Raw genomic sequence first — 26,954 nt, 5'->3', positions numbered from 1 at the left:
AAGCTTTAATCACCATGGGTGTTAATTTGCCCATAATAAATGAGCACCGCTGTCCTGACATACTGCACAAAGGGAGAGTGTCCTGGGGCTTTGTGTTTGGAAGATGCTTTTGATTTTCTCCCCTGGAAAGCACTGGCTGGGGCACAGTGCCCATCCCAGCCCTGCTGCAGTTGCCCGGTTGTCCAGGCTCCGTGGGGAGTTGCCCTGAGGCTCCCTTCATCAGACCAAGCTGGGCACTCCCACTGTGTCTTTCCAAGGAGCCTGGGAGCTGAGGTTGCCCAGGGTCTGCAACAATGAGCCTCTCCCCACTGTGCCTGTCCCACCAGCTGTAGAGCAGAGATAATAAACACTTATCTGCCACGGAAGGGCGTTGGAGGGATTAACACATGCCTGTTAAGTGCTCCAAAGATGAAAGGCCCCATATGCAGCCTAAAATAGGTTCTGAACTGGTTGAATCCACATGTAGAGGTGAGGGCAGGGGTCCACCTACACTGTAGAAGTGATGGCAGCTCTGATCTTAGATATTTTCCCCTCCCTCTATCTGGTCGTTCCTGTTCGTACCTTGGGAGAGGCTTTTGTCTCCTCCACTGGGCCATGTCTGCTGTACGTGTGGTTGTGCTCTTAAATTACTGGATTTTGGGGGAGTTTCCTCATTTTTTTGGCATTAAAAAGGAATGAGGAGCTGCGGTGCTACAAGAATCTGATGAGATCTGTTCCCTCCCTGAGCTGATCTACTGAAGCTGAGGTTGGGCAAGATCCCTTCTTGGCCATTGTTTGAGGCTGCTTTCTCCTAAGCAGATTGAAGAAAAGCTTTTAAGGCTCTGAATATTTATTGCTCTGGAGTCAGCAAAAGACTGGTGATTGAGAGTCTTACAAAGATACAGATGTTGGCTTCAGTTCAATATCTGCCTCTTGTTTTTACAAGTGGTTTTAAAAAACAAAGCAAAAATTCTCTGTCCCTTCAGACTCGTGCAAATTTATGCGCACCAGCGTGCAATTTTGAACCAACAGAGACATGTTCACTTACCCAGCAGAAGGTGGCACCTATCTGACACCCACGTGGCTGCATAGTTGGGGTCACAAGTGAGTAAATGATTCTGCAAGCAGGAGAACAGCCTCATCTCATCCTGGGGGAGGATGCAGATCAGCCTTAGGATGATGAAATTATCTAAGATGATCTCAAGATGATGTAAAATTCATTGATGCTGCACCCTGTGAAAATGAAAGCTTAAAAACCCTCACATTCAAGTTCAGAGTGATTGTTGTCCAGGGCTTCAGCTCTTGATCCTGGATATTGTTGCAAGCTTTGCCCTCCTTGTCCTGCCAGTGAAGCATAGCCACAGTGCAACTACATTGCAGAGCTACTTAAGCAATGAGCCCAGGGTGAAGAAGAGCTGCAGACGCATGGGGCTGCGTATGTGAGAGCAATTTTGGGATCTCCAGCTGAAGGGGACCCAAATTTTTCCCTGTCTTGCCCTTCCCAGCTGTGGTTCACACATTCATAGAGGGTTGCTGATCCTGGGATTTGAAATTCTTCAGGGTGTGCTTTACATAGAGTTTTGTGGGCTTATATGCACGTTTGTTGTCCCCCGCCTTGGGGTTACACCTTCATTCACCTTGGGGTTGAGGCCAACCTGGCTTTTGGCAGGCCAACCTCTGCAGCCCAAACACTAACCCAGTGTGTGCATTGGGCACCTGAGGTTATTACACCTTTGAGCAAGAGCAACCTCTTCAGAAATCCTTTAGTTTTTCCCCCATTTCTTTTGAGGAGAGGAGTGTTGAGCTTCAGATCAGCATCGGGTCTTCCCCACCTGCCTCTTGTCACCCAAAGGGCTGCTCCTTCCATGTTGGTAGTGAGCACGTGGGATTGAGGAGCTGATTCTGCACCTTGAGAGCCCTCGGGGCTGGCTGGGGAATGCACCTTGTGGAAGAGAATTGTCTGGTTTTGTAAAATAAGGCTTTCGGGGCTGCTTCTTCTTCCCCTGCAGAGCCTGAACAGCAAAGAAAATTACAGGCCATTGTTTGGCATGATCGTCTCAGGGTGCCAGAGCTTTGTTCCTTGCCAGGAGTCTGTAGCCGTGGGCTGTGCACTGCATGCCAATCTTCCCAACTGCCTTCCTAGAAGGAAATGCAAACTATCCAGTAATGATGGAGTCTCAAGTGCAGCCAAGGTGCTTGAGTGTTTTCAAAGGATTCAGTCCGAGCAGAGAGCTTAGGTGTGCCTGCCTCTCTGCTCCTTGCTTGACTTCTGCCTGCTTAAGTGGGTCACGCTTCTGCTCTCATAGCTGGCTGCAAAGGGCAGTGGGCTCACAGCAAGAGCATCTCACGTGTCTGACACCTCCATGGTGTCAGAAGTGGCAGCTGGAGCAATGAGACCAGGGTGGGTTTCAGTGCTGCTGTATCCCCTCCTTGTTTCTTCCTGCTTGAGGACCAAGTCAGCGGTGTGACTGTCCAGCACAGAGCAAGGCTACGAGGTTGTCATTGTGCCAGCAAACATGACTTGCGGCTGCTTGGCTCTTCCTGGTGGGGTGGCTGCTGGGGGCAGCCAGGACCTGCAGCTGGAGAGCTTGGATCCAACAGCCAGGCCTCCGACAGAGTAAGGAGCATCTGGTGGTGGCCACCTTGACACCCTGCTCCCTCCACTCTTCCGAGAGCATCAGCCCAGGTCTTGCGTTGGTTTGCTGTGGGGCCAGCCTGGCTCGGGGGAAACGCAAGCTGAGAAAGAGGCTCAGGGCCACCAGCTGTGGTGGGATGTGCTGGGGATAGGTGCAGCTTTGCCACTGAGGGCGTCCATGCTCTATCACCATGAAACATGGGAAGAGTATGTCCTTCTGAGGTGTGAATGGGGAACAGATAGCAATTGCTTTGATGCAGTAAAGAGGGCCAGGGGGTATTGGAGAGGGCGAGGCTGTGAAAAAGAGCTGAAATGGGAATTGTAGGCAGAGAGGGAGATTTCAGGGACAAAAGCGAGCAATGTGGAGGAGGGGGAACTCAGAAGCACCAATGAGTCCTGACAGCAGTGCTGGGTTTCCTGCTGTCACAGCGTGGATCCAACAGCGTGGATCCAGCAGGGAGTTTTCAGGGTCCGGGCCATTCAGCATACTTGGGAGACAGCGTTCATCTCCTCTTGTGTTTTCATTCATGCTTGTACAGAATGATTTGAATTTATTTTAAGAGGAAGACAGGATCAGTGTGGGTTGTACAGAAGGAAAGCAGCTGTCTCGGATACATCCATTGAGCCTGATTGGGACGTCTGGGCTTTGGAGGCAAACGTTGGATTCTTCCTGAGGGCAAAAGCAGTCTGTGGCCAAGGAAGGAGAGGAGGCTGCAGGGAAACCACTTGGAAACCACTGCAGGCCAGAGACGGTGGTCATTAAAATCTTTAATTAGAAGCTTTAAAGACAGGAGAGGCAGCTCTGAGGACTGACAGCGCCTGTGGGCCCAGAAGATTTGGGGCTTAGATGTGTCCTTCGTGCATCATCAGTGAAGTCTCCCCCTTCCTTGGGTAAGGAGCAGGAGATTTTGGCAGGCCTGGTGTTTGCAGCTTGGCAACTTGCCCTGCTTGAGCAGTTCTTGGGCACGGCAGGGAGACCTGCTGCCCTCAGCCCAGGAGACGTGGTCAGGGCAGTGTGTCTGCCCCACAGAAATGCCAGTGAGTGACACAGTGTCTGTGATGCCATTGAAAGGCTCAGGATGCTCTTCTCAGCTGGAAGTGGGACAAGCTACAAAACCGTCGCTGTTTCATGGTGTAGGGGCAGCTCCCTCTGAGGACAAGCCAGTGGAGAGTCAGTGTGACTCACTAAGGGGCCACTGTGATCCTACGAGGTCTCAGGAGCTTCCTTGGAGGAGAGGACCTTCAGAAAACCCTTAGTGGGAATGGTCCCTCAGGCTTTGGCACACTCTTTGCCTCACCTTTTCACTTTCGTCCCAGATGTATTCTTGATGACCTTGAACCCTTCCTTCAACTGCTAGACTAATACTGTCCTTCACCTGTTGGCCCATCTTGTTCCTTGTGCACAGCAAGTAGGCTGCCAGGTTGGCTGTGTGGGAAGGCCCTGCCTGCTTGTCCTGTCGCACTGAGCCAGGGCTAATGTTTGAGGAGTCCTCAGGCGGTCGTTAACTTCGAGGTCATCCCATGACAGCATCTGGAGGACAGCACGGGTAAATCTATTTGAAATTTTGCCTTCCTGCTCGGGAGGAGGAGAAGGTCAGGTCTCCAGGGGATTTGTGTTCCTGGTTACTGAGCTGATGTGAATTTAAGGGAAAATAACACACCTGAGTGCTGGAGAGAAAAACTCTGTCAGCAGCTCTTGCCCCTTGTCTAGCAGAGCCGCTGGCATTGCCAAATGACCCCTTTGCACATGTGTGGTGCTTCACAAGCAGCTTGCAAAGATGGCTGGACCCGATGCTGGTACCAGCTGGACCAGAGAGCTTCCAACCACCATGCTGGGAGCCAGTCTGGCTTCACTTGCCCCATCGCTGTCAGATGGGTGTGAATCTTCAGGCTTCCCTGGAGGTTCCATCCAGCCTGCCTCCCCTTGAAAACAAACTGGGAGCCTTGATGGAGCTTGACTCCTTGCTTTGCTGGTATTTTTAATCCCTCCTTAGAGTTCATTTCCTTTCTGGTGCCTGGTTATTTTCTCTCCGAGGTTTTCTGCTGTTTGTTTATTTGTCTGTGCCCTCCCCACCCCCTGCCCCGAGCTGTTCCTTCAAGTCTGTTTTCTCTCTGGACACCAGAGAGGCACCCTGGAGGCTTTCAGCAACACCACCAGGTGCAGTCATGAGACGGCCCTTGTGAACCACTGCCACAACCGCTAGCCCTGCTCCAGGTGGTTGTGGCTCGGCTGGCTGGCAGAGCACTCCCTGGTATCCCCAACCCTGGGGCCAGCATGGCTAGACCCCGAGCCACCAGTGGATGCTGGGCCCAGTCAGCTGAGACGACCACAAGGGGGCTGCCAGGGTGGCCACTTGCATTACTGGGTTGCTTTTACCATCAGTTTATCAGCTCCAGGCACTGGTTAAAAATAATAATCACCCCTTTTTCTTTGTGTTGCCGCTACTGCTCTGGGTGAGACGCTCTGGGAGTGCTTCCCATGCCACCCGGCTGATGTATCTCACCTTCTTGGGTTCAGGAGCTTGGGTTCAGGATGCACTGATGCCTTGGCATGACCCATGAGGTCCCACCACCTCCTCAGCCCTGGGAGCCTGCTGCTTTCCAGTCCGGGAGTTCCTTTTGTTTTCTTCATGTTGAGCAGCTAATTTCTGAGCAAGGCACTGAATTTTCCGTGCCTGGCTTTACTCTGTTTTCCGATTTGTAGATTTTTCCAGTCCTTATTTCTCATTCTCTGTATCTGCCTGGAGAAGTCTCGCTTGGCTGTCAAACAGTTAAACCCCGACCCTGAAGCAAGGGGGGGGGTCCTGCCTGGAGTGTGATGGATTGCACTTTTATCTCAGTTTCTACAGCCAGTGTAAATGGGCTGGTGAAACACTCTTTCCACTCGATATGTGCAATGGTGTTTCCTTAAATCTGAATCCGGCAGGACCAAGATCTAGCACATCTGAAACAGGGCTCTTTGGAGCAGGAATGCTGCTATATGAGAAATGTGTTACGCAGGCGCCAGGCTGTTTTACATGCCGTTCCCTGCTCCTTTGGAGCCGAGACACGGAATCACTCATTGGCTGCGTCATGGCATGCCACTGCGAAGCCCCCTCGGTATGAACGTTGGCAAGGGGAAGTGGACAAATCCTGCCATTAATATTTAAACCCGGCACAAATCCCGTTGTTTGCTCTTAAATGTTTATCCAGCTCCCCAGCGTAATTGGCCAGCCTGTTATCTGTTGGGTTGCATTGCACATGTGGGAATCTGCTATTACAACCCTCTCTCTTAGTCTTTTATAGGAGCGCAAAATACATTTACAAGCAAATTTGGGTTTTATTTGGAGGCACGGGAGGCGTGTTACTAATTTGGCTGCGGCCCGAACCCCAACGTGCGAAGTGCTCAATGTGTTGCGTGGGAGGAGGAGGTTTTATTTAGCTGCATGCTTCTTTCCTCGCTGCTTGGGCTTGCCATCGCTAACGCTGTGTGTGAGCAGCGAGTGCCGAGGGTAGCCCTGGGAACCCTAGAAAAATGTAGCCACTTTTTGCATCTTGCTAACTCTTCCACCTTCATCTGTCACAGCAGCCTCCATGAGGGACTAAGGATGAGCTGAGCTTAGGTGAGATGGGTCACCCCAGGCATCCACGGTGTCCTGGTCCCTATAGGTGCAGCCACGTGACCCTATAGAGGCAGCCAAGATGACCTGGCCAGTCTGGATAGCTGCAGCTGGGAGCAACGGGGCAGGATGGTGGGGAGTAGGATATTAGAGCACACAGTGTCTGGGATACCTCTGCTATGGGCCCGGATAAGCACTGGTGGTAGACAGATTAGTCATCGGTTCCTGATAGGGGATAATCACTGGCTTGTCTGCTCTTTATCTGCGAGATAAGAACAGGGTTGGGGGAGGGAAGGAAAAGGCGCAGAAAAGCTGAGATGGCCAGGATGGACTGTCACTGGTGAGGTGGTCCCTCGTGGCTTAAGGCAGGGCTTGGCCATCAGCGGCAGGGGAGCAGGATCCAGGGCACGCACAGAGCTATGGGCGAAAGCCCTCCTGCTCATCCAGGGGCCATGATTTCCTTTCTGCTGCTTCAGCTCCCATCCCAATTACATGGTTGTGTTGACTATAAATTATTCTGCAGAGGGAACAGCAGCATCCTGTCCCTTCAGCATGGTGCAGGCTGTGCCTAGAGCTTGCTGAAACCATTTTCGGGCAGTGACTGGTAGCAGAAATTAAAGCAGTTTTTTAAAGGACATGAAATACAAATAGCTGTATCGTACCAGGTCAGGAGCAGTCTCAGCCTTTGCCAGAGGAGCCAAACCCCTTGGGTTGATGTCCTCTTGCTTACAAGCCAAGAAGAGATAGTTGCCGTGCTGAGCAGGTGTCCTGGAGCTTGATTTTCATGAATTACATTTGAGCTCCTGGTTTAGCAATGCATGGGGCTGGGGTGTGCACAGCATCCCCAGCTGTCTTCATGTGAGAGCGGTGTCTGCTCTGCAAACAGATCCCAGTCGAGTGGGGAAGATATCATTAAAATTTAATTGGGAACATGTTGGCTACAGCATCCCATGGCTGTTGGTGCAACACCTTGCTCTTCCCGTGCTGACCCCCTTCCTCACTTGAGAGGGAAGATGAGATTGGAGATGCAGACCAAAGTGGAGCAGAGCATCCTCCAGCCAACTGGTCCCTCCTTGGCTTGGTTTTCCCTGAGGAGCTTCTGGAGCTTCAAAAGCGGGGAGCTGAAAAGCTGAGTTTCTGTTCCCTTTTGTACTCCTGGCTCCTTGCTGGAGATGTGCTGCTGCCTGCCCCGAAAGCCTGACAGGCCAGGGCAGGGGGAAGATGGGAATTGGAAGGGGCAAGGCAAGGGGAGGTGGATCCAAGCTGTTGTTTAAAGCACTTGTGGGTTTTTTTTTCTTTTTTTCTTTTTGTTCTCTGGAAGGTGAAATGCAGCCTGCAAACACACATGTGTGCCTGCCGAAGGCCATGCTCTGGTCACAGTTTGAAGGATCGTTGATCTTTCGCTCTTTCCAGTGGAGGGTCTCTCCCAGGCAGGTACACTGATGCGCAGGGACTTGTCCCCTGTCCTAAAGCAAACAAGGGGAAGGGCTAGGTGTTTAACCCAAGGCTCTGGAGCCCCCATGCAGTGGTACCTTTGTTACACTGTTCCTAATGTGGGAATGGGCTTGCAGGAATTGGAGCTTTACTGATGCTTCGACAAACTGGTGATGTGGAGCAGGAGGAGGAGCCCCCCGGGCAATCCCTGGAGCCAGGGAACGCTCCAGGCTCTGCAGCTGTGCTGGCCTGCACCCTGGGGGCTTTGAAGGAAGGTAGGTCCCTGCTCTTCCTTAGCCTCACTTCATGTGGGACACAGATAAGAGAGGGGCTAGGCATTAGCCCTGTGGTCGGGTTCCCTCCTAATGGCTGCCACTGCCATGGAAGGAGACCATGATGCTGCCAGCTGGATCTCGCTGCCTGGGAACCTGGTTGATTTTCCCTCTCCTGAGCTGATAAAATAGAGGTAGGTTCACTTCTTGCTGGTGGAACTGCTGACCCTGCTGCTATAAACACAGTTGTCTCTTTTCTCCTCCCTCCTCAACCCCCCAGGTGCTCCTGACCCCACTGCTGGGGCCAGCATCGATGATGAGAACTGCTGGCACTTGGATGAGGAACAGGTCCGAGAGCAGGTGAAGCTGTTCCTGTCTCAGGGAGGGTACTACGGCTCGGGGAAGCAGCTCAACTCCATGTTTGCCAAGGTGAGGAGGAGCTGGCTGCTCTCTCCCCCCTCTTCTCAGCATATCACGTAGCCAGCAGCTCACCGGCTGCCCTGGCAGAGTGCCCATCACAGCTGGGAGTCTTTGCTCCAGTGCCTTCTTGCCCTGTCATGGAACAGGCGGTTGTAATCCAGGCTCTGGGTCAGGCCCAGGTTGTCTCACTCACTCTCCTGGCAGGTCCCTTCCTCCCACGCAATGGGCTTGCTATGATTCCTATGTGAGGGAGGGCTTTCTCTCATTTCCCCATCAGCATGCTGAGGGGAAGGCCAACCTAGGTTGAGCAGAGCCTACAAATACTATGGAGAGGTGGCACCAGCCTACGAGCTCTTCTCTGTCTTTGAAGAGCAGCTTTTTTTTCATGTTTTTGATTGCTTGGTCCTCTTCACAGCCTAGGCTGTGGCTGTTACTCAGTTGGACTCCAACCAGCCATGTCACAGCCATTGCATGAGTGTTACAATATGTGACCATACGTTATACACATATATATGTATATATTTACAGTATGGATGCCCAGACTGAGGGAACTGTGGGTTGCTAGCCAGGTGACCATGTCTTAAACACCTCCAAGGGACCATGCTTTGTCTCACCAAAGACCTTCTCTCTGTCCTTTCCAGGTCCGGGAGATGCTGCGCATGAGGGACTCCAATGGGGCCAGGATGCTGACATTGATAACGGAACAGTTCATGGCTGATCCTCGACTCTCACTCTGGAGGCAGCAGGGGACAGGCATAACTGAGAAGTGCCGGCAGCTCTGGGATGAGCTGGGTAAGGGCCACTGCCTCACAGAGAGCAGCAGCAGGATTGCCTGGGCTGCCAAGCCAGCAGACATTGTCCCAGAGGCCTTTGGGGCTCTTTTTTGGGGGCAGACAATATGCCAGGAGCTTATTCTATCCCCTCCTGGGGAAATCCTGATGGGACAGGTGGATCAGGCCCAAACTACACAGTTCAGCACCTTAAACCAGCCCCTCTCGTGCAAAGTGGTCAAGGATGATGGGTGTGCAGAATGTGGCTGGTCCCATACTTGCAGCAGCCTGGTGTTTGGTGTGCTGCCCTGAAGCCTTTGCAAGGGAGGACACAGGGGCTGGTGAGCCCCAGGGGCTGGACGTTGCCTGGATGTGGAAGTGCTGTTCCTGGAGGAACTGTGATCCGGGGTGGGAAAAGGCAGGTTTTTGGGTCTCATCCCACCTAACAGATTTCTACCTGCTCTGTTGCACACTTCCAGGGTGAGGGTGGCAGGATGGCCAGCACAGAGCCTGGCTTTAAGGGAAATGCAGTTCTGGATAATTCTATCTAAGCACCTTAGACACCAGCTCAGCTGGGTGACACCATAATATCATTAGAATAAAACATTTGGATGACGTGGGCCCAGGGAGGTTGTTTGTGTGGTGGAGTTAACCCAGCAGTTCTGGGCTCTTCTGGACATCTTGGATCTTGAGTGAATAGTTTAACTTGTGCTGTAGTTTTACAAGTGAGATTGAGCTTCTCTGCAGCCTGCTGGTAGGAGATGGTAGGGGCAAGGGCTCACGGGCTGGGTCCAAAGGGATGTTGTAGAGCTGGAAGAAGGATGAGGGTGGTCCATGGTCTGGAGCACCTGAAACTGCAGCTGGGATCACAGACCCTCCTACTAAGTGCCCAACAAGTGTAAACATTAGCTGTGAGACCAGAGAGCCTGGCCAAACTGCGCAGACAAGGGCCAGGCAGGGATGGGATGTCTGGCTTCTGTGTGAAGTTCCCTGGATGGAAATAACCACACTGGGTCTGGTGAGCTCATCTGTGCTTGCTTGCCAAGATATTTCCAGGATTTTGGGATGCTGCAGCTAGATGATTGGATATGCAAGGATCCTGGAGAGGTGGCTAAATCCACCAAGCCAGAATTTCCACATGGAAGAAAGCAAACACATTGCTGAAACATGGATGGGTGTCTGGGCAGGTCTGGATGTAGGAAGCAATTTGCCCAGAATTGCAGATTATTTGGCCAGATTTCAAACCCACTATCCAAGCCAGGAGCCCTCCCTCCCTTCCTGCACACACAAGGGGGAGTGGTTAGGTTTCAGTCCTGGCTTAACTATGCAAGGACCAGGTTGATGCACATAGTTTTGATCGGCAGAGTGGGAGGAGGCAGCAGCACATCCCCATCAGCAAATGGCAAAATTGGCAAAATTAGGGAATGTCAGGGCCCTACCGAGGCTGGATCAGCATGACAGCAGGTGAAGTGTGGTGCCAGCCCACGCACATCAGAGCAAGTGGCTCGCCTGACATAGGCATGTCATGCAGGAGGGTCTGGGCATCTCCGTGCTGAAGAGAAGCCCCTGAAGAGAACGCAGTGATGGTCCAAGAAGTGACTTCAGGGCAGGACGGGCATGGACTATACTTGAAGCAGGGAGTATTGCCCCCATCTTACAGAAGCCTTTTGGATTTGACCTTGGGCAGTGTTCGCTGTAGAAACAGAGCATCCTTCTGAAGCAAGGGCGGAAGCACAGATGGACCAGAGCTGCAGTGGGTTGATGGTGTTCACCAGTAAGGAACATCAGCAACATGGAGAGATGTCCCAGACCATCACTGGGCAGGTAATGGTAGCCAGGGCGTGTGAGGCAGTGAAGGCACGTTTTTTGTCCGCCTGTGGTCTGCGGATGCAAAAGCTGCTTGGTGTTACAGCTGCTGCCAAAGGGAGGGATGAGGCACTTATTGTCAGCTGCTGCAGAAAGCCCCAGCACAGACTGCATTCCTCTGACATGTGGAAGAGAAAAATGGGTCTCGCGCAACTTATTTTGGGCACGTGTTTAATAATTAATCATTGATTTTAGCAAAGACTGCATCACAGACTTGCGTGGGATTGGAGGAAGATCAGCCTTAAAGAAGATTGTGGGTTTATGCTGGGAAAAATGTAAAGGATTTTGCGGGATTTCAGAGTTTTTTTTAAAAAATAAATAAATAAAGAGGGCATCCTTTGCTTTTGCACATGCTGCCAACTGAACATCTCTTGCCCTGTCTGCTGAGGAGCCAAAGGAGAGACCTCCTGGATGGAGAGCTCTGCGGCGTGGGAGTATTTGCCCTGGCGCATTAGTACTTACGATTAAAGCCTAATTACAAAAAATAGACGAAAAACCAGCTGAAGTGCAGCCTGACCTTAATCTGCCTGGAGACGGGTTTATTTATCTCGGCCACTTGTTTACAGTGGGGAATTTCAGCAGATTAAGCTAGGGAGCGACCCTGTGGGAAACGGGAGAATTTCTTTGATGATTTGGAAGCTTGGGCGCGGGATCGGAGCGCCTGTCCTCTCCAGGGCTGGCAGCCGGGACCGCTGGGCTGGGAAGGCTCCAGCCCCCCCTGTCCCTGCACCCAGCCCCATCATCAAGAACCATTTTTGTTTAGAGGCTTAGCTTAATCGTGATCTGCTGCTTTGTTCCCCACTTAACCTCCCTGCTATCAGAAAGTTCAGATGAAGGTTTCTGCAGTATATGAGCAGACACAGAGTCTGACCCGGCGTGGTGGTTTGGGTTCAGGACAAGAGCCACTTGCGCTGTCAGCTGATGTCACTTGACCATAGGGCTCAGAAAATCCCTCCTTTCCATCTCCCAGATAACTATCACAGCTGAGACAGATGTGAATCCCTCTTCCCTCCTTGTCCCCACCTCCCCACCACATCTTCCCTTCTGCAGGAGAGCCCAGGGGCACAGAGTTTTGGCAGGCAAAGAATGCCTCAAAGGGCTCCCAGAAATAAGCTGCAAAGTCATGAGGCTTCTGAGGATCTCAGCTGAGCTGTGGGAGCCAAAATCCAGCAGGCGCATCCCGTTCCTGGGGGTGGTGGAGCTGTTACCGCCTGTCAGCTGAGCCACTCAGTGCACCGTCAGAGGCGTGAGCCAAAATTGTCAGAGGCTGCTTTTTGCACAAGCAGCCCCAGAGCAGGCGAAGAGGGGGAATGACAACAGGCGGGAGTGCTGGTGGGAAGGGGATGCCCAAAACCCATTGGAGCCCTGGGATGCCCAGCGCCGGGAGCCAAGTGCAGGATTTAGCTTGCCGCCGCCCGAGGAGGTGGGGGTTTTATACCCTTTGTGTGGCAGCGGGCAGGTGCCCACCGTTCAGCTGACATTAACCAGAGCCTTAAGGAAGACTCATTTTCTGGAGCTGAGACCTGACTTTTTGAAAGACACCATGTCCGTGAAGTCTTCATGGAGCCTGCGGGAGCCTGAGAGGGATTGACATAGACCTGCTCTGGGAGGGATGGGCCCCAAAAGCCCCTAAGGAGATAGCTCTTCTCTTGCACATGCATTAATTGCTGATGCTGTAGCTTAAAAGTCTTACTCTCCCCCCTGTTCATCAGAAAGACATGGGGTTTCCTGGGAGCAGCGGAGCTGAGACTCAGATGTAGCTGGACTGGGTGAGGGCTGCTTTGAATATTTGCTGATCTTCAGTGCCTGAGGTTGCTTTTCCTGTGCTTGTTCCTGGATGTGATGCTGCTGCCACCATCTGCGTTGTGACACCATGATGTCTCTCCTGCCGAACAAAGCCGCTCCAAGGAGCCAGACATGCCCAGTTTCCATGCCTTATAAATGATTCGAGCCAAACATGTCCACAAGTCCCAACTGCCAGAGGGTGCATCTTGGGAAATGCACCCCAAAATCACTACCAAAGCTCAACTATAACCCAGAGGACTGGGGAGACACCAGAGTGGAGTTGGAGTCAGGACATCCCTGCTCAGCCTGGTTTTGCCTCATGCTGCCTGGAGAAGGGACTGGCTGATCCAGCTGCCTCTGTTGGGAGTCGCAGCCTCACTCAGGTCTGTTTGGCTTAACGGTGTGGTTGTGCGGCTGGGGAGCTGCTGCACAAAACACAACAAGTGAAGGAGGTGGTTTGGGCGTGTGGAGGAACCCCATTGCTGCACAGTGGAGCCGTGTCAAGTGATGTTGCCCTGCCACTGGCTGTCACTTTGGGATGGGGACTTTGGCTCTGGGAGTGATGGAGAGGTGAGGGAGAGCAGCTGGCTGGGTGGAGAGAAGGAAGGTGCTCCAGGTCCCCACTGGGCCCACGGAGGAGAGGCAGTTGAGGGTGTTTCTGTGAGAGGCTGAGCTGTCCTGCATGTTGACAGAGTCTGACATGGGCAGAGAGGAGCAGCATGGGCTGCTCAGCCCAGGGGGTTCCCTGGGGACACCGCACTGCAGCTGTGCCAGCATCCAGCCATCCCACCCTGCGGGACAGGCACAAGGGAGGGGACATGCTGTATCCTGGCAGCCTTGCAGGGAAATCTGGGCAGAAATGCAATTAACTAAAGGAGAGTTCACAGGTTTGTACTCATTCGGGTTGCTGCAGCCCTTTTCAGAGCAGTGGGTGACCCAGAAGAGTCGGCAAGGCTTGGTTAGTAACACCAGCATCAGCCCTGTCTTACGAAAGGGTGAGTAGGATCTTAATGACCACATATGTCCCTGGGCCTGGTTTTGCCTCTTATGCAGCAGAGAGCATTGTTAGGCCTGTGAGGTCCCATGGTTGACCTGGAGGGTGTCAGTGTGGGCATCCTACTGACGGGCACCTCTGCTTGCGAGATCTGGAGGGCTCACATCTTGAAGCACTCCTGCCTGTGAGACATCAAGCCAGGCTCCAGGTTCCTCTGCTGGTTCCTCTGCAGGCTGGGGACTACTGGGGATTAAAAAAGAAAAAGGAAAAAAAAAAAAAGGGGGGAAAAAAATATGCCGAATCTCCTTTTTAAACAGTTGAATGCAAATGGCCTGAAGAACAATGACAGATGAAATAGCATTCAGAGCGGGCTTTAAAGCACTTGGAACGTGGGTAGGATCAAAATCAGGTTAGTCTTTGGAGATACAGACTCTGCAGCTTGCCAGGGTGTTTTTAAGCATGCTTTTGATGTGTGGTTCAAACACTAGATTTGTCCTGGCAGACAGAAGCACTCACAAATTCATACATAGCCGCTTTCTCCTTCCCTCCTCCCCACTGTCCCCCATCTCATGAGATTATAATTTAGCTTCATTATAGAGGAGTTTTACTTTTATTTAAAAGCTGTCTAAATCCCCTCCTGGGTCCATGCATTGTGCTGAAATGGGTTTATGAACACCGATGAAACCTTGCAGGCTCTCACGACGAGCGTGGCAGCAGAAGAGCTTTGCCCCATGGGTATGGTGGTGGCACCTCTTTGATTTCTTGGCTTTGTTTAGGGGCGCTGTGGGTGTGCGTGGTGTTAAACCCACACTGCAAGCTGGAAGAGAAATCCTGCTGGCTCCGGCAACTGCGCAAGTGGGGCGAGATGGAAGTCTGTCCCCTGGAAGATGGTAATTACGGTAATGAGCTTCCCAACATCACCAATGCGCTTACGCAGAGCTCCAGTCACAGCCAAGGTGAGTCCGAGAGTGGAAATCAAGCCAGTGGCCACAGGGGTTGAGTCTGAGTGGAAACTCACCCCACAGTTGAGAGACCTCAATTGACCTGCTGGTGATATCTCTGGGAGTCACAGGAATACGAAACATTTCTCTTTACAGCCTCTGGTTTTAGATAGACTTGGAAATGTTTGGCTCTTTACTGCATCTTGGGTGAAGTCATTTGTATTTTGAGTGCATCGAATTACAAGCCATTTTAAAGCAATGTGACCCTGGGGGAATTTAGACCTCTGTGGTCTGTGGAGGTTTGGGTATGGAGTTTTATAGAAAACCAGTGCTTGTATCAGCAGAGCTGAGCTCAGAAGCCCTGGCTGTAATGTGAGAGTGAGGAGTTGAAGATAGTGCAGAGCCCTGTTCCCAACCCTTGAGCCTTGCTTATGGGCTTTGATTCAGGTGGTAGATAGGTTAGTAGCCAGAAATGTTAATGCAATTCAAGAGCAGAGCACAAATGGAGCAATGTAGTTATGGGGTTGTTCTTTCATGCTAAAATATTTTCTCAACCTCTGACAAAGCATTTGATCCCTGTAAGTTTAAGCACTTTTCCACCTTCCTTTTGCCTGAAGTAGGCATTAATTGAAAGTTACTGCTCTTACCGTGCCTCCATCTGCTGCACTGGAATTGCTCTTTGGTGTATTATGTGTGGCCAAAGTGGGAAGTGAAGAGGGGGATGGCAGCCGTGCTGCGAAAGAAGCTTCACTCTTCTGGGTGGGATTAGACAACCCCCCCCAGCCACAGCCAGGACTGTGTGCCCTGGCCACCTCCCCATGTGCATCCAGCTTAATTTAAACCTGGCCTTGCTTCATGTCCTGTGCAGCCCCGGGACTCCCCCCAGTGTTGCCAGCTCCACTGAGGATTCACTGTGGCATTTGGGGAAGGTTACCGGGGCTGAGTAGGTCACTTTTTTCAGACATGCGGAGAGTTTCTGAAACACATGCTGGGAACGTCCCCTTGTCCCTGTGCTCCTGGCTCTCCAAACAGTAGACTGAAAGTGGCACGGATCCTGGAGGTGTCCCAGGATTAATGTTTGTGCATATGCAAATAATGCTGCAGATTGTTGCCAGCCTCTTATTACTGAAAAGGGAACAGCTGATTCCTGAAATCCTTCCTGGTAAAGCAAGCAGGCTTGGTTCTGTACGTACGAACACCTGTTTAATTTCTCTCCACCTCGGGGTGCTTGCAGTGTTCAGGCTAATTGCTTGTTGCCATCGTTTCCGGAGCGTGTTTATCCAGCCTCCCTGGCTCAGCTTTGAGCAGTGCCTTTTGTTTTCCCCCTTGAATGCGTTTAACTCGTCCCATCTTGCAGGTTGCAGGACCTAACATTCAGCATCCCCTTTGGGGCTTCCTGTTCCCGTTTTGCAGCCTGCTGGCTGTGTTTGGCCCTCATGATCCAGCGTGGCTGGAGCTATAGCAGGATTGCTCCAGACAGGCCTTTTCCTGCCAACAAGCCACTTGTCTGATCTGTCTGGATGGAGTCAAATGCTCGTCTAGCATTTGATAGCTTCAGAAATGTCAGTGAAGTTACAGAGCAGTTCTGAAGAGGAGCACAGACATCTGCTGCAAAGCAGTGGTGGGGTTTCAGACAATGCCATCTCCTCCCTTCCAGCCCTCTCACACAGCCTGCAGAGGTTGCTGGAAGGCGATGGTTCCCCCCATCTGCCTGGAGGCAGATGAGACATGCTTATGTGGTTCCCTTTGTGGCTTCAGGTGCTGCTGATCTAAGCAGCTGTGGTTCAGTGAAGCTGGGGCTTCGCATTAGAGTGGAAGAGAAGAGCTCATGGTTCTTGTGGGGCAGTAGTGCTGAGGAAGCCCAGTCCTGACCCCTGGCAGCTGCCTGCATGCTGGGCGTCACAGGAGTGGGAGTACACTGCCACATTTCAAGGCATCAGCCTTGTATATGATAGTGGATTATCAGAAAGCAAATGGCAGGGTAGTCCTTCCCTCTTTTCTCACTGCTTTGGTCAAGGCAGCTGTTCTAGCAAGTTACTTAGCAATGCTGTCTAAGGAGATAGCAGTCTTCATGAAGCAGGATGGGCAGCAGAGGTGTCTAAAGGCAATCTGCCACAGTGCAGGAACCAGAGCCCCTGTGCCCAGCTCAGAAACAGCTGGGGTGGGAGCAGCTGGGGCCTGCTCTCATTGTAAAGCCATTGCTCTGCCCAGGGAGGTCCTGTCTGGGGATAGGAACAGGCTGCCCCTGCCCCACCAAGGCACTGAAAATTTTTCTCTTTGCAGACTCACTGGCCAGGCCCAGACGAACCGTGTTCACCCGGGCCATTGAGGGCTGTGACCTTCACTGGCAGGACAGCCACCTGCAGCGCATCATTAGCAGTGACTTCTACGTGTCTCCCTCCTACCAGCGGGAGGGCGAGAGTCTTCTTTTCAACTCCCAGGGGCAGCCGCTGTGGCTAGGTGAGCATCCAAACCATCAGCCCCTTGCATAGCCTGGGTGAGTAGGGTTGCTGGTGGAGAAGAGCCACCCAAGGCATGAAAGAAGCTTTGCTAACCTGGGTCCTTGCAAGCTTCTGCATCCTAGATTGAAAGTGCCTCCCTGTCCCTTAGCCTGAGGAGTAGCATGAGCAGAACTTGATGCCCTTCCCCCCCACGAGCCACAGTCCTTATAGCAAGCCCCGCATCTTTATAGTCTGAGATCCCCTTGGGCAGCTTGGACCAGGCTCATCGTGTCCTCTTCCATCCTGCCAGTGTTTGGCTGTCCCCAGTGCAAGTTCTCACTGTTCCCAGTACAGGGGGACTGGACACTCAAAGTCCCTTGAAAGTTGGCTGGGGAGCACAGCTATATCCTCTGGATTTTTTTATTCCCTGCTCTTGCCCTCTCTAGTCTTCCTTAAGCAAGGAAGACAATTAGTGTACAATTAAGCCTCATATGAGCTTAAGGCATACTGGACCAATCAAGCCCTGTACCCTGCATTGTCGTAGACCTCTAGGCCATGTACCTCAAGCCACAGAACTTCTCTACTGCAACGTCATGACCCTGGTCAGATCTGCAAACCCTCAACAGCTACATGTCTGGGATTAGAATGCGTGAGATGAAGGGCTTGGGCGGTGCCTGGTGTGGCTGTCCGCCCTCAGACTGACCCCAAACTGGGAGATGCAAACCCCCCACACCTCTAGAAGGGTGGATGCCTCATCCCTACAGCCGAAGAGATCAATGTATGGAACAGGTCAAAACCCACCACTGCACTGTTGTCCACTCCAGGAGTCAGGGTCTGCATTCACCCAGCCAAATGGAAAGAGAATATTTAAAGTCATCCAGAGATGTGGTTTCTGGAGCAGCAGGCACTAAGGTGCTATTAAGACCAGGAGATAAGTTAAAAAGGGCCCATGTGAAGGCTGCTGGTACACCTCTGCTAGCTTAGCTGGAGGAGGAGAGGACATTTCTGCTCTGGGAAGAGTTTTGGGCAGCTGCAGGCAGCAGGTTTCCTCCCTGCGCAGCCATAGGCAGTGATGGCGAGTTTGTGCTTTCACGGACTCCATCTAGCCTGGATGTGGTGGCCACAGCTCCCCCGTGCCTATCGAAATCTGGGTTCTGGTGAGCCCTTTGGCCCAGCTGGTTGGTGCATGTTGTTTTTCTGATGATGTATTTGCTATGATTTTTTTCATTTTGTGCTTTTGCTTTCTTGGCACCCTTTCAGGGACTCAGTGCTGGGAGAGGAGTGTGATTTGTCAGCAACTTCCAGTGATTAATTCAGCGAGAAGCTGAATATTTCATCCATTTGGCAAATGAATAGAGGGAGCAACAAGAAGCTTTTTTACAGATGTGTTTGTTCTGAAACTTCTTCCTTGTGTGTTCCTTGTGGGTGACCTTTGGGATGTGGAAACACCATTTGTGGAGGTGGTTGTCTGCATTTCCAAAGCTTTCTGAGCTCTTCCAGGAGCAGAAATTATCCCTCTACCATGATTTTAGACCTTCTGTGTTTGCTGCTTTTTTTTTGCTTTTTTTTTTTTTTTTTTTTCACCCTTGGTAGGACATTTTGCAAGAAAATGGGATTTTCACTGATTGTTATGCGGCATGTCATGTCATCTGCTCCTGCTAATTTCTCACTCAGTCATAATCCTCTCCACAGTTGCCTGTGATTTCAGGTGAGCAATGAGCAGCAGGAGCAGATGAATTCCTAAGCAATTGTGAGTCTTGGGGGTGGGGTGTTTCATGGGGGATTCCTAATAATAAAACAACAGGTAGGAGAGCTGCAGAAGAGATGGGGTGTCTGCAGAGCTTGCTCCACAGAGACGTTAAGGAAGCAGTTCAAAACATCACCCCAGATCTGCCAGTACCCCCAGCACAGTGTTGGATGCACAGCCTCACCCCGTGTATCATCACCTGTGCCGTGAGAGCAGGGAGAGGTGTTGGACGAAACGCCAAGAAGTGTTTGGGTGCACAGCAATGAGAGAAATCACCATACGCCATGCAGATTTTATGAGAAATGAGCGGCGGATTTGTAACAGCCTGTGTCTGGAGCTGTTGTATTGCAGCAATGGTGTGTTGGAAATGCTTCCCTTAGATAAGGTTTGTGGAGGCGGGGATTTAGGTACTGACATGGCTGCTGTCAGTTGAATGTGGTAGGAGTCCTGTTAGTATTCCTGGTAGGCGTCCGTGCCAGGAGCAGGGAGAAAGGGATGAATTGAAGACAGGGACGCAGGAGCTCAGCTGTGGCATGGGGAAGATCAGTAGAAGAAAATGCCCTGAAGCCTGATGCTGTCAGGTTCTCTCCCCTCATCAGTACCATCCTATGAATGTCTGTGGTCCTCTGGTTCAGCCATGCCCCCATGTTTGTCCTTGCCTTGCAGAACATGTCCCAACAGCCTGTGCTCGGGTTGATGCTCTGCGCTCCCACGGCTATCCCAGAGAAGCTCTCCGACTAACTGTTGCCATAATCAACACCCTGCGACTGCAGCAGCAAAGGCAGCTGGAAATATATAAGCATCAGAAGAAAGGTATGAGTAGAGCTATGGGACAAGTGTCTCATGAGGTCTGACTGGGGTGTCTCAGCTGGTTGAGAAAGTCTTCTCCATCTCAGAAAGCAGTGCTGCCCCATCCAGAACGACAAGAGATTAACGATGGGCAGCACTGTATGGGATTACTCACACCCTAGAAAGACAAACTGATCCATCTGATTGCTTGAGCCAAACTGCATTGGTACCCACCTGCTGAGGGCACATGCCATCTTTGGGCTGCTGGAGTAGGGATGTTCTTGTTCCCAGTGTTGCTGTGTCTGGTTGTCTGTAAGGATTGCACCAGCGGGTGATGCCTGCATTAAAGAGGAGCTGCTTGTCTGCAGAGCTGCAGTAACTGGCTACGCATACTACCTCCACCTTGCATTTGCTGAGTAAATTGTACCAGGAGGCAAGCCAGTATTTCTGCTTTTGCTATTGCAGTTGGCAGGGAGCCGGGGTCAGTTACTGCAGTGCTGCTGGTGGTCAGTGACTCCTGGACCTTGGTAGCTCAGCCAGCTTGAGATCGTCAAAAGATGGAGCTTTTAAGACCCCCTGGGAGTCTTCTCTGGAGAGATTTCTGCTTGCGTTTCCAAAACATTCAGGCTACCACTGCAAACGAGTCCATAAGCTGCAGGTCTGACTTTATAGACCCTGTCTTGGACTCTGCAGTCCCTCATGTCCTCCTGCAACAGAGAACGAGCCACTGCATTTATGTGGCCTTAGGGTCACCTTTTTTTGTTGGGTGCCTGCTCTGTCTGATGTCTGTGGCAGCGTGCATTGTGGCTGCTCTGAGCTGTTCCTTGCCCTCATGAACTACCATGCCAGAGTTGGCCCTGGAGGTCCCCATATCCCAGGATGTGGGGTAAGAAAAGGCATCTCAGAGATGCCTTTGGATGCAGAACCTGTCTTTAAATTCCTCACTTGTACTGTCTTTCTGTTCCATTTTTTGCAGAGCTGCTGCAGCGAGGAGCAACAACCATCACCAACTTAGAGGGCTGGGTAGGCCACCCTCTGAACCCCATCGGCTGCCTCTTTCTCACCCTGACCGAAGCTTGTAGATTAGAAGAGGAAAATTGCCTTGAAATTTCAGGTACCAAGCACTCCTCCTGGCTCCCTTCCTGGTGGCTGAGGCTGAACTGAGCCTGGCAGGCAGACCCTAGATGCAGGTGTGGGGCTTGGTACTCCTGGGCTCTGAATCTTTTCTCTCTCTGCCTTTGCAGGAGCAGCCAGGGCAGAGAGGGGGGGAGTTAGTGGCCTTGAGTCTTCCCAGCCCCATGGTTTGCAGCTAGAGCAGAGCAGGAAAGCAGCTTAGCAGAGCTGGGCCAAGGCGTGCTGGTCCATGGGAAGGCTCTGGTGTCAGCTGTGCACCCTGTTGCACATCTCGGGTCTCCTGCATTTCCTAGTGAGAGCAGGAAGCAGGGTGAAGTCCACATCTCCCACAGGGAGCTTCTATCCATCATCTCTGGGTGACCAAAGGCAGGCAGAAAAGGAAGTGTAGGTCTTGCTTCTGAAGTTGAGAGGTTTTCTCTCTGCCGTGGTTCAGCCACCTAGGAAAGCTCTTCTAACCCTGCTGCATCTCTTCCCCCTTCTTCCAGACGTTGGGGACTCCAGACCCCCAGTGTATCAACACGTGCCCATTGTGACCGGCAGCCAAGACAGTGGCGAGTCCTACCTGTCCCTGGCCTTAGAGGTGGCCCTGATGGGGATGGGTCAGCAGAGAGTGATGCCTGAAGGTCTCTATGCCCAGGACAAGGTGTGCCGCAATGAGGAGCAGATCATTGCTCGGCTGCAGGACCTGGAGCTGGATCTGGTGCTGGTGCAGACCCTGCGGAAGCAGTGCATCTTGCTGCTGGAAGGTGGGGCCTTGGTCCATCTGGCTCGCTTCTGTGCCTTAGCTGAGTGTTGGTAACATCTCTGGGGTGCCCTTTCCAAGGTTTATGCCTGGCTGACCCCATCCTGGTGTCTTCCTCTGTGGGTGTGGTGCTGAGTCTGTAGGGTGGCTGCTCTGCCCAAGCAGGGGTTTGCTGACATCCCTGGAGTGGGACCGCCTCAGAGGCATTACGGAGAAAGGTGCTAAGCACGTGGCCTCAGTTTCTGAGGGATTTTGACCTGAAAGGGGCTTTAGAAAAGGAAAGAGCAGCCCTTTGCCCTGGATCCAACTTGAGTAACACACTAGGGAGCTGCTGAGCAGATCCTCAAAGCATTGGGCTGATGTGAACCCCAGCCACAGATCCTGCTGTGCTAATTATGGCTGACAGGCTCTGCTTACATTTAGGTGGTCCCTTCAGCGGCTTGGGAGAAGTCATCCACCGTGAGAGCGTCCCCATGCACACCTTTGCCAAATACCTGTTCTCTGCCCTGCTGCCCCACGATGCAGATCTGGCATACAAGCTGGCTTTGAGGGCCATGAGGTTGGTGCATGTTTTACTCCATCTCTGACCCCTGTTTTGCCTCCCTCCTCTGCTCTGCTGGGAAGCCAGGATGCATTGCAACCCTAGAGCAGGGATGGGAGTGGAGGCAGGCTTGGAGCTTGCCATCCCTGGGATCATTCTGTGCAGTGTTGTAGGGCTGCCTGGGCACGAAGCAGCAATGCAAAGAGACTCCTGCTCTCTGTTTGGGCCATTCCTGGTTTTCAAGCCCCATCTGTAGGGATTTACATGGGCCTGATAATGTCTACTCATCCAGCCCTCTGCCCAGTCCCTTGCCCCAGGCTGGACCGACACCTGCCTGTCCTGGTGACAGGCATCCTCCAACGGAGCAGGTCCCAGGCAGGCATGGTGCTGTCATCCACCTTCTGTCTGGCAGGCCTCAGGCACCCTGCAGCCCTCCCTGCCTGCAGGAAGGGCTGTTATCCTGGCACAGATGGACAGATGATTTGCCCCGGGCTCCAGGATGTCGGAGAGCCAGGCAGAGAGCACAGTCAAGCTCTGTTCTCCATTAAAGCCCATCTCTGGGACTGGGCCGATGCCAAGAGCTGCCCCATCTCCCTCCCTGGTGTGTGACACACCTCAGACATCAATCCATGTACTGCATGGACTTTTTGGCAGGGGCTGTGGGTCTTGAAAAGGTTGGAATTTCCCAAATGAGTCAATGCTTGAAGGACTGTCAACTCCAGAGCATCCTAGTGCCCTCTCCCTCTGACACCATCTTTCTGCAGCGTTCTTTCGGTGAAATGGGCCATCTCTCCCCAATGTCAAGGGAAATTTTGAAGTCCCTCTGCCATGGGAAGAGCTTCTCAGGAGGAGAGCCAGACCTGAAAGAGCAGAAGGGTCTCTGCAGTGCATGGGGACACTATGCCCCACCAGACCTGAGACCACCAGCCACTAAGCAGGCATGGGACTGAGTGCCCTGGGGGTGTACGTTGCTCCTTCACCATCTGTTAGTGCCTGTCCCCTGCTCCCAGCTGGGACCCCCTGTGTCAGGGTGTCTCTGACCTGGGCTGGGAAGGTTTGGCTTCTGCTGCCCCATGGGTACCCCAAGCCTGCGAGTGAGGAAAGCAGAGATGGTTGGATGCTCTCTGTGTCAGGGTGGACACAATTTCCCTCCTGCATGCCTCAACTGGCCATTGAGTTAGTGACATGAGCACCAACTCAGGGGTCTAAGAGCCAACATGGTTTTGTCACCATTGCTGGTGACATGAGACTCCTGCTCCCCTTTTACTTAGGCTTCCTTCTTCCCCGGCTTTTCCAGGCTTTTAGATATCCCCACAAAAGCAGGTAACCCAAACCGGCTGTGGAGGCCCTGGGGAAATGTGCCATTGCTTCTGATCATTACTGGGCATTTTAAGAAGAACCAGATGATAAAGCCCGGAGTTCTGCTGGGCTCTCTGACATGAAAGGAGGGAGGAGGGAGGAGGGATTTTGGGTGTCTTTGAGGAGCGGGGGGCATGTGGTTGTTTTTTTTTTTTTCCTCTGAGGCTTGTGCTTTTCCTTACAAGTTTATAAATCACTTCACGGATCATTCTCCTCCTTTCAAGTTGGTCTCAGATTGATCCCTGTGCCCATGTGTTGAGCATGCAGCCTCGGGAGCCCCGACATGTGCACAGCAGCAGGATGCTTTCAAGGCGGTGCTGCAGGCAGCCCCTGCCTTGCCTTGTCAGCACCTCAGGGAGAGGGGATGAGGCTGGGCTGGGGTCTGATGTTGCCCTCTCCTGTTTGCCCTTCAGGTTGCCCGTCCTGGAGACCACAGCACCATCCGGTGACGTGACTCACCCCCACCACCTGGTCTCAGTGGTCCCTAGCAGATACCCGCGCTGGTTCACCCTGGGGCACCTGGAGTCACAGCAGTGTGAACTGGCCTCCACCATGCTCACGGCAGCCAAAGGTTGGTGGGGGGACACCTCTGGGACAGGGGTGATGGGACAATTCTGCACAAGAGCACTGAAGGGATTTTCCCAGAGAAAAGAGGCAGCTCCTGCTTCTGCTCCCTCGAGCACTGGCAGAGACCAGCTGGGTGCCCCACTGGCAGCCTGCCACAGGCAGGGCACAGTAAGCTGGCCTTGGAGCCACCTGCCAGAGTCCGGGATCCCCAGGGCTCTTGGTCCCAAGGCTCGTGGTCCGCCAGGGCAGGACAGGAGGTTCCCAGGAGGTGCTGGCAACCCTGCAGGGATGGCAACCATGGTGCTGCAGATCCTGGGTGCTGCATCATCCCTGGATGATGCTGGACCACACCTGCCCTGCAGCATGGTCAGCTGCCAAGTTCACGCCATGGTTTGCTTTGAAGCTACTTATCCTTTTACCTCTGCTTTGCTTCTTCCTGCCCTGTGGTAATAATCTTGCACAGGCTGTAGGAGGGAGAAAGACCTCCCTGTGCACCAAACCATGTGTGGCTTTTGGCAGGGCTGGCAATGGGGACAGCTGTGCTGGCTGGGACACCTTGGTCCCAGCTGTGGGGGGCTTGTAAAACACCTCCTTGCTGGTTTCTTGGGCCTTTTTTGGTTCCTGCCCAGGCACAATGATGAAGGTGAGCACAGGCTTTTCATTAGACATCCCTCTGTCCAGAAACCAATCCAGCCAGGATGGTTGCCCCATGAGGGTCAGTGACCTGAGCAGTTACCACTGCTGTCCCACAGAGTCTGCAGCAGCCTCCAGCCCCTGGTACTGCCGGCCTGACAGGGAAGGTGCCACTTCCCTGGCAAGTTGGATGGTAAATGAGCCGTCAGAGAGCTCCAGCCTTGCTGCCTCAGCGGCCTCTTCTCTCCTTCCAGCCCTCCTCCTCTTGGCTGCTTTGCCAGGGCTGATGGTGTCCTGCCTCTACCTTGCAGTGCCCTGATGGAGAGCTGGTACCTGGCTTATGTTTTAGTATCTTCTCCCTTCTAGCGCCTAACGGGGATAAGGTCTTTATGTTGGGGGTATAGGGCTGTTGGATTGCATCTGTTTTTCCCACTGTCCCCTTCCCTGGGTGTTCTCCTGCCACCGCATGTCCTGATATGATCCTGCGTCCTTGCAGGCTCTCTTGCTCGTGCCCCCACAAGCCGTTTTAGGGAGGCTTGAATTTTGGTGGTGATGCAAGCAGCTGCTGTGGGTGGCAGGCGATATCTTTAGCTATTAGTCACTCGAGATGTGTCTTGTGTTCCCAGATGTGGCACTAGGTTTTTCACACTGCTGTGCATTATTTGGTTTTCTTTGTGTGAGGTTCATCTGCTCAGTTTATGACGCTGGCAATAGAAACATGAACCTGGAACAAAGCAGAGCGACCTGATGTGGCACATTGGCATCTCTGGTCTGCACTCATGCCAAAGGTCCCTCTCCCCAGCCTGTGTCCCACAGTGGAAAGGAGGATTTCCCAAGCCAGATGCAGAATAATTATATTAATATGCCTTGATGGATCCCTCTTCTAAGATCCTGCCCCATCTCCCAACGCCATGACATATCCTTCTAGCACCCCTGACCTCCTGTGGCAGGAGACCCACAGCATCACTGGGTGTTTGGGGCTGTCTCAGCCTGTCTCAGTCCTGAGAGCTGTGTGCCTGACCTGGGACATCCAGGACCAAGCCGCAGTGAGTCTGGGTGACCATGGCCAAGCCTTTGCTAGCCTTGCAGAGGGAAGGGACTTAATGGGCAAGACAGTTTGTGTGCAGCAAACAGCTTTTCTCCTTCTTTTTAATGTTCCTAAATGAAGACTGACCTTTCTGCAGCCATTCAGCACTGGGCATCTCCCCAACCCCTTCCTTTGTTGGGAAGAGTCTGCTCTACAGCTGTCAAACTTGAGCCCAGGGTAGAATATCCAGGTGCCTGGAGAAGTGTGCTAATGCTCTAGGACATATCTGGGATCACTCAGAGTTGTTTGTCCTCTCTGTGAGAGGATGATCTTGAGCAAGGGTGGGTACTGTAGGATGTGTCACCTCCTGGGGAGGACACTGCATTTTGCTGTTGGACTGCAGGGCTTGATCCAGCATCACTGTGTGTCCCTCCACGTGAATGTCCGGAGGGGCTGACTATGCTGAAGGGGCTGTTCACCACCTGGTGCAGGCAGGAGATGGGGCTCGTGGGCAAGGTGGGGGGAGGCTGAGCCATCTGACTGTTCTTGCCTGCATCCAGGGGACATGCTGCGCCTACGCACAGTGCTGGAGGCCATCCAGAAGAACATCCACTCCTCCTCTTTGATCTTTAAGCTGGCCCAGGACGCATTCAAGATCGCCACACCAGCTGACAGCAACTCAGACACAACGCTGCTCAATGTGGCACTGGAGCTGGGGCTCCAGGTATGGGATGGCGCTGAGGGTACTGGTGGCCCTTCTGCCCCACGTGCTGTGGCAGCAGCACTGGTGATGGTCTTCCACCAAGCAGGCAGTCCCCTGGGGAAGGAGTAAATTCATCCCTGCGTGGCCCTGAGCAGGGGAGCTCAGCCCTGGGAGGCCCTTGTGCCAACTGCAGTTTGGATGGAGGTGGGGCAGTGCTGGGGAGCTGGTAGCCAGCCAGGCCAGAGGGATTTTTGGGGAGCACCACTGTGTTATGTGGCCTTGTTGGAGCCCTGTGGGGCAGCCAGTCACCCTGAGTTTGCCTTGCAGGTGATGCGCATGACCCTGTCCACTCTCAACTGGCGGCGGCGGGAGATGGTGAGGTGGCTGGTGACGTGCGCTACTGAAGTGGGTGAGTGCCTCGCTATGCCAAGGAGATCCAGCCCACATGCAGTGGAAGCAGGGTGGGCACAGAGATCCTAAAGTCATTCGTAGCCCTGGGCATCTGAGTTCTCCTCGGTCTCCCATTTCTTCCTGGGTAACTGGATGCACCTCAGAGCGCCAGCTGGCAGGGCTGAG

The 26,954-nt window shown here is 52.8% G+C and overlaps 1 protein-coding gene across 1 annotated transcript in view; it reads left to right on the top strand.

The window, feature by feature from the left end:
• ZSWIM5 (zinc finger SWIM-type containing 5) overlaps positions 1–26,954 on the top strand; it is a 101,260-nt gene that overhangs the window by 73,186 nt on the left and 1,120 nt on the right. Inside the window, exons 3-13 of the mRNA XM_086462263.1 lie at positions 8,200–8,348; positions 8,981–9,131; positions 14,531–14,710; positions 16,979–17,155; positions 19,550–19,696; positions 20,649–20,786; positions 21,292–21,552; positions 21,972–22,107; positions 23,862–24,019; positions 26,236–26,399; positions 26,706–26,787. Coding sequence (XP_086318389.1) covers positions 8,200–8,348; positions 8,981–9,131; positions 14,531–14,710; positions 16,979–17,155; positions 19,550–19,696; positions 20,649–20,786; positions 21,292–21,552; positions 21,972–22,107; positions 23,862–24,019; positions 26,236–26,399; positions 26,706–26,787 — 1,743 coding nt within the window. The remainder of the gene's footprint in view (positions 1–8,199; positions 8,349–8,980; positions 9,132–14,530; positions 14,711–16,978; positions 17,156–19,549; positions 19,697–20,648; positions 20,787–21,291; positions 21,553–21,971; positions 22,108–23,861; positions 24,020–26,235; positions 26,400–26,705; positions 26,788–26,954) is intronic.

Source organism: Leptosomus discolor, chromosome 3, assembly GCF_034619465.1.
Source record: "Leptosomus discolor isolate bLepDis1 chromosome 3, bLepDis1.hap2, whole genome shotgun sequence".
NCBI lineage: Eukaryota > Metazoa > Chordata > Aves > Leptosomiformes > Leptosomidae > Leptosomus > Leptosomus discolor.
Note: the sequence above shows the minus strand (reverse complement) of the source record. Positions and strands in the feature narration are given on the sequence as shown.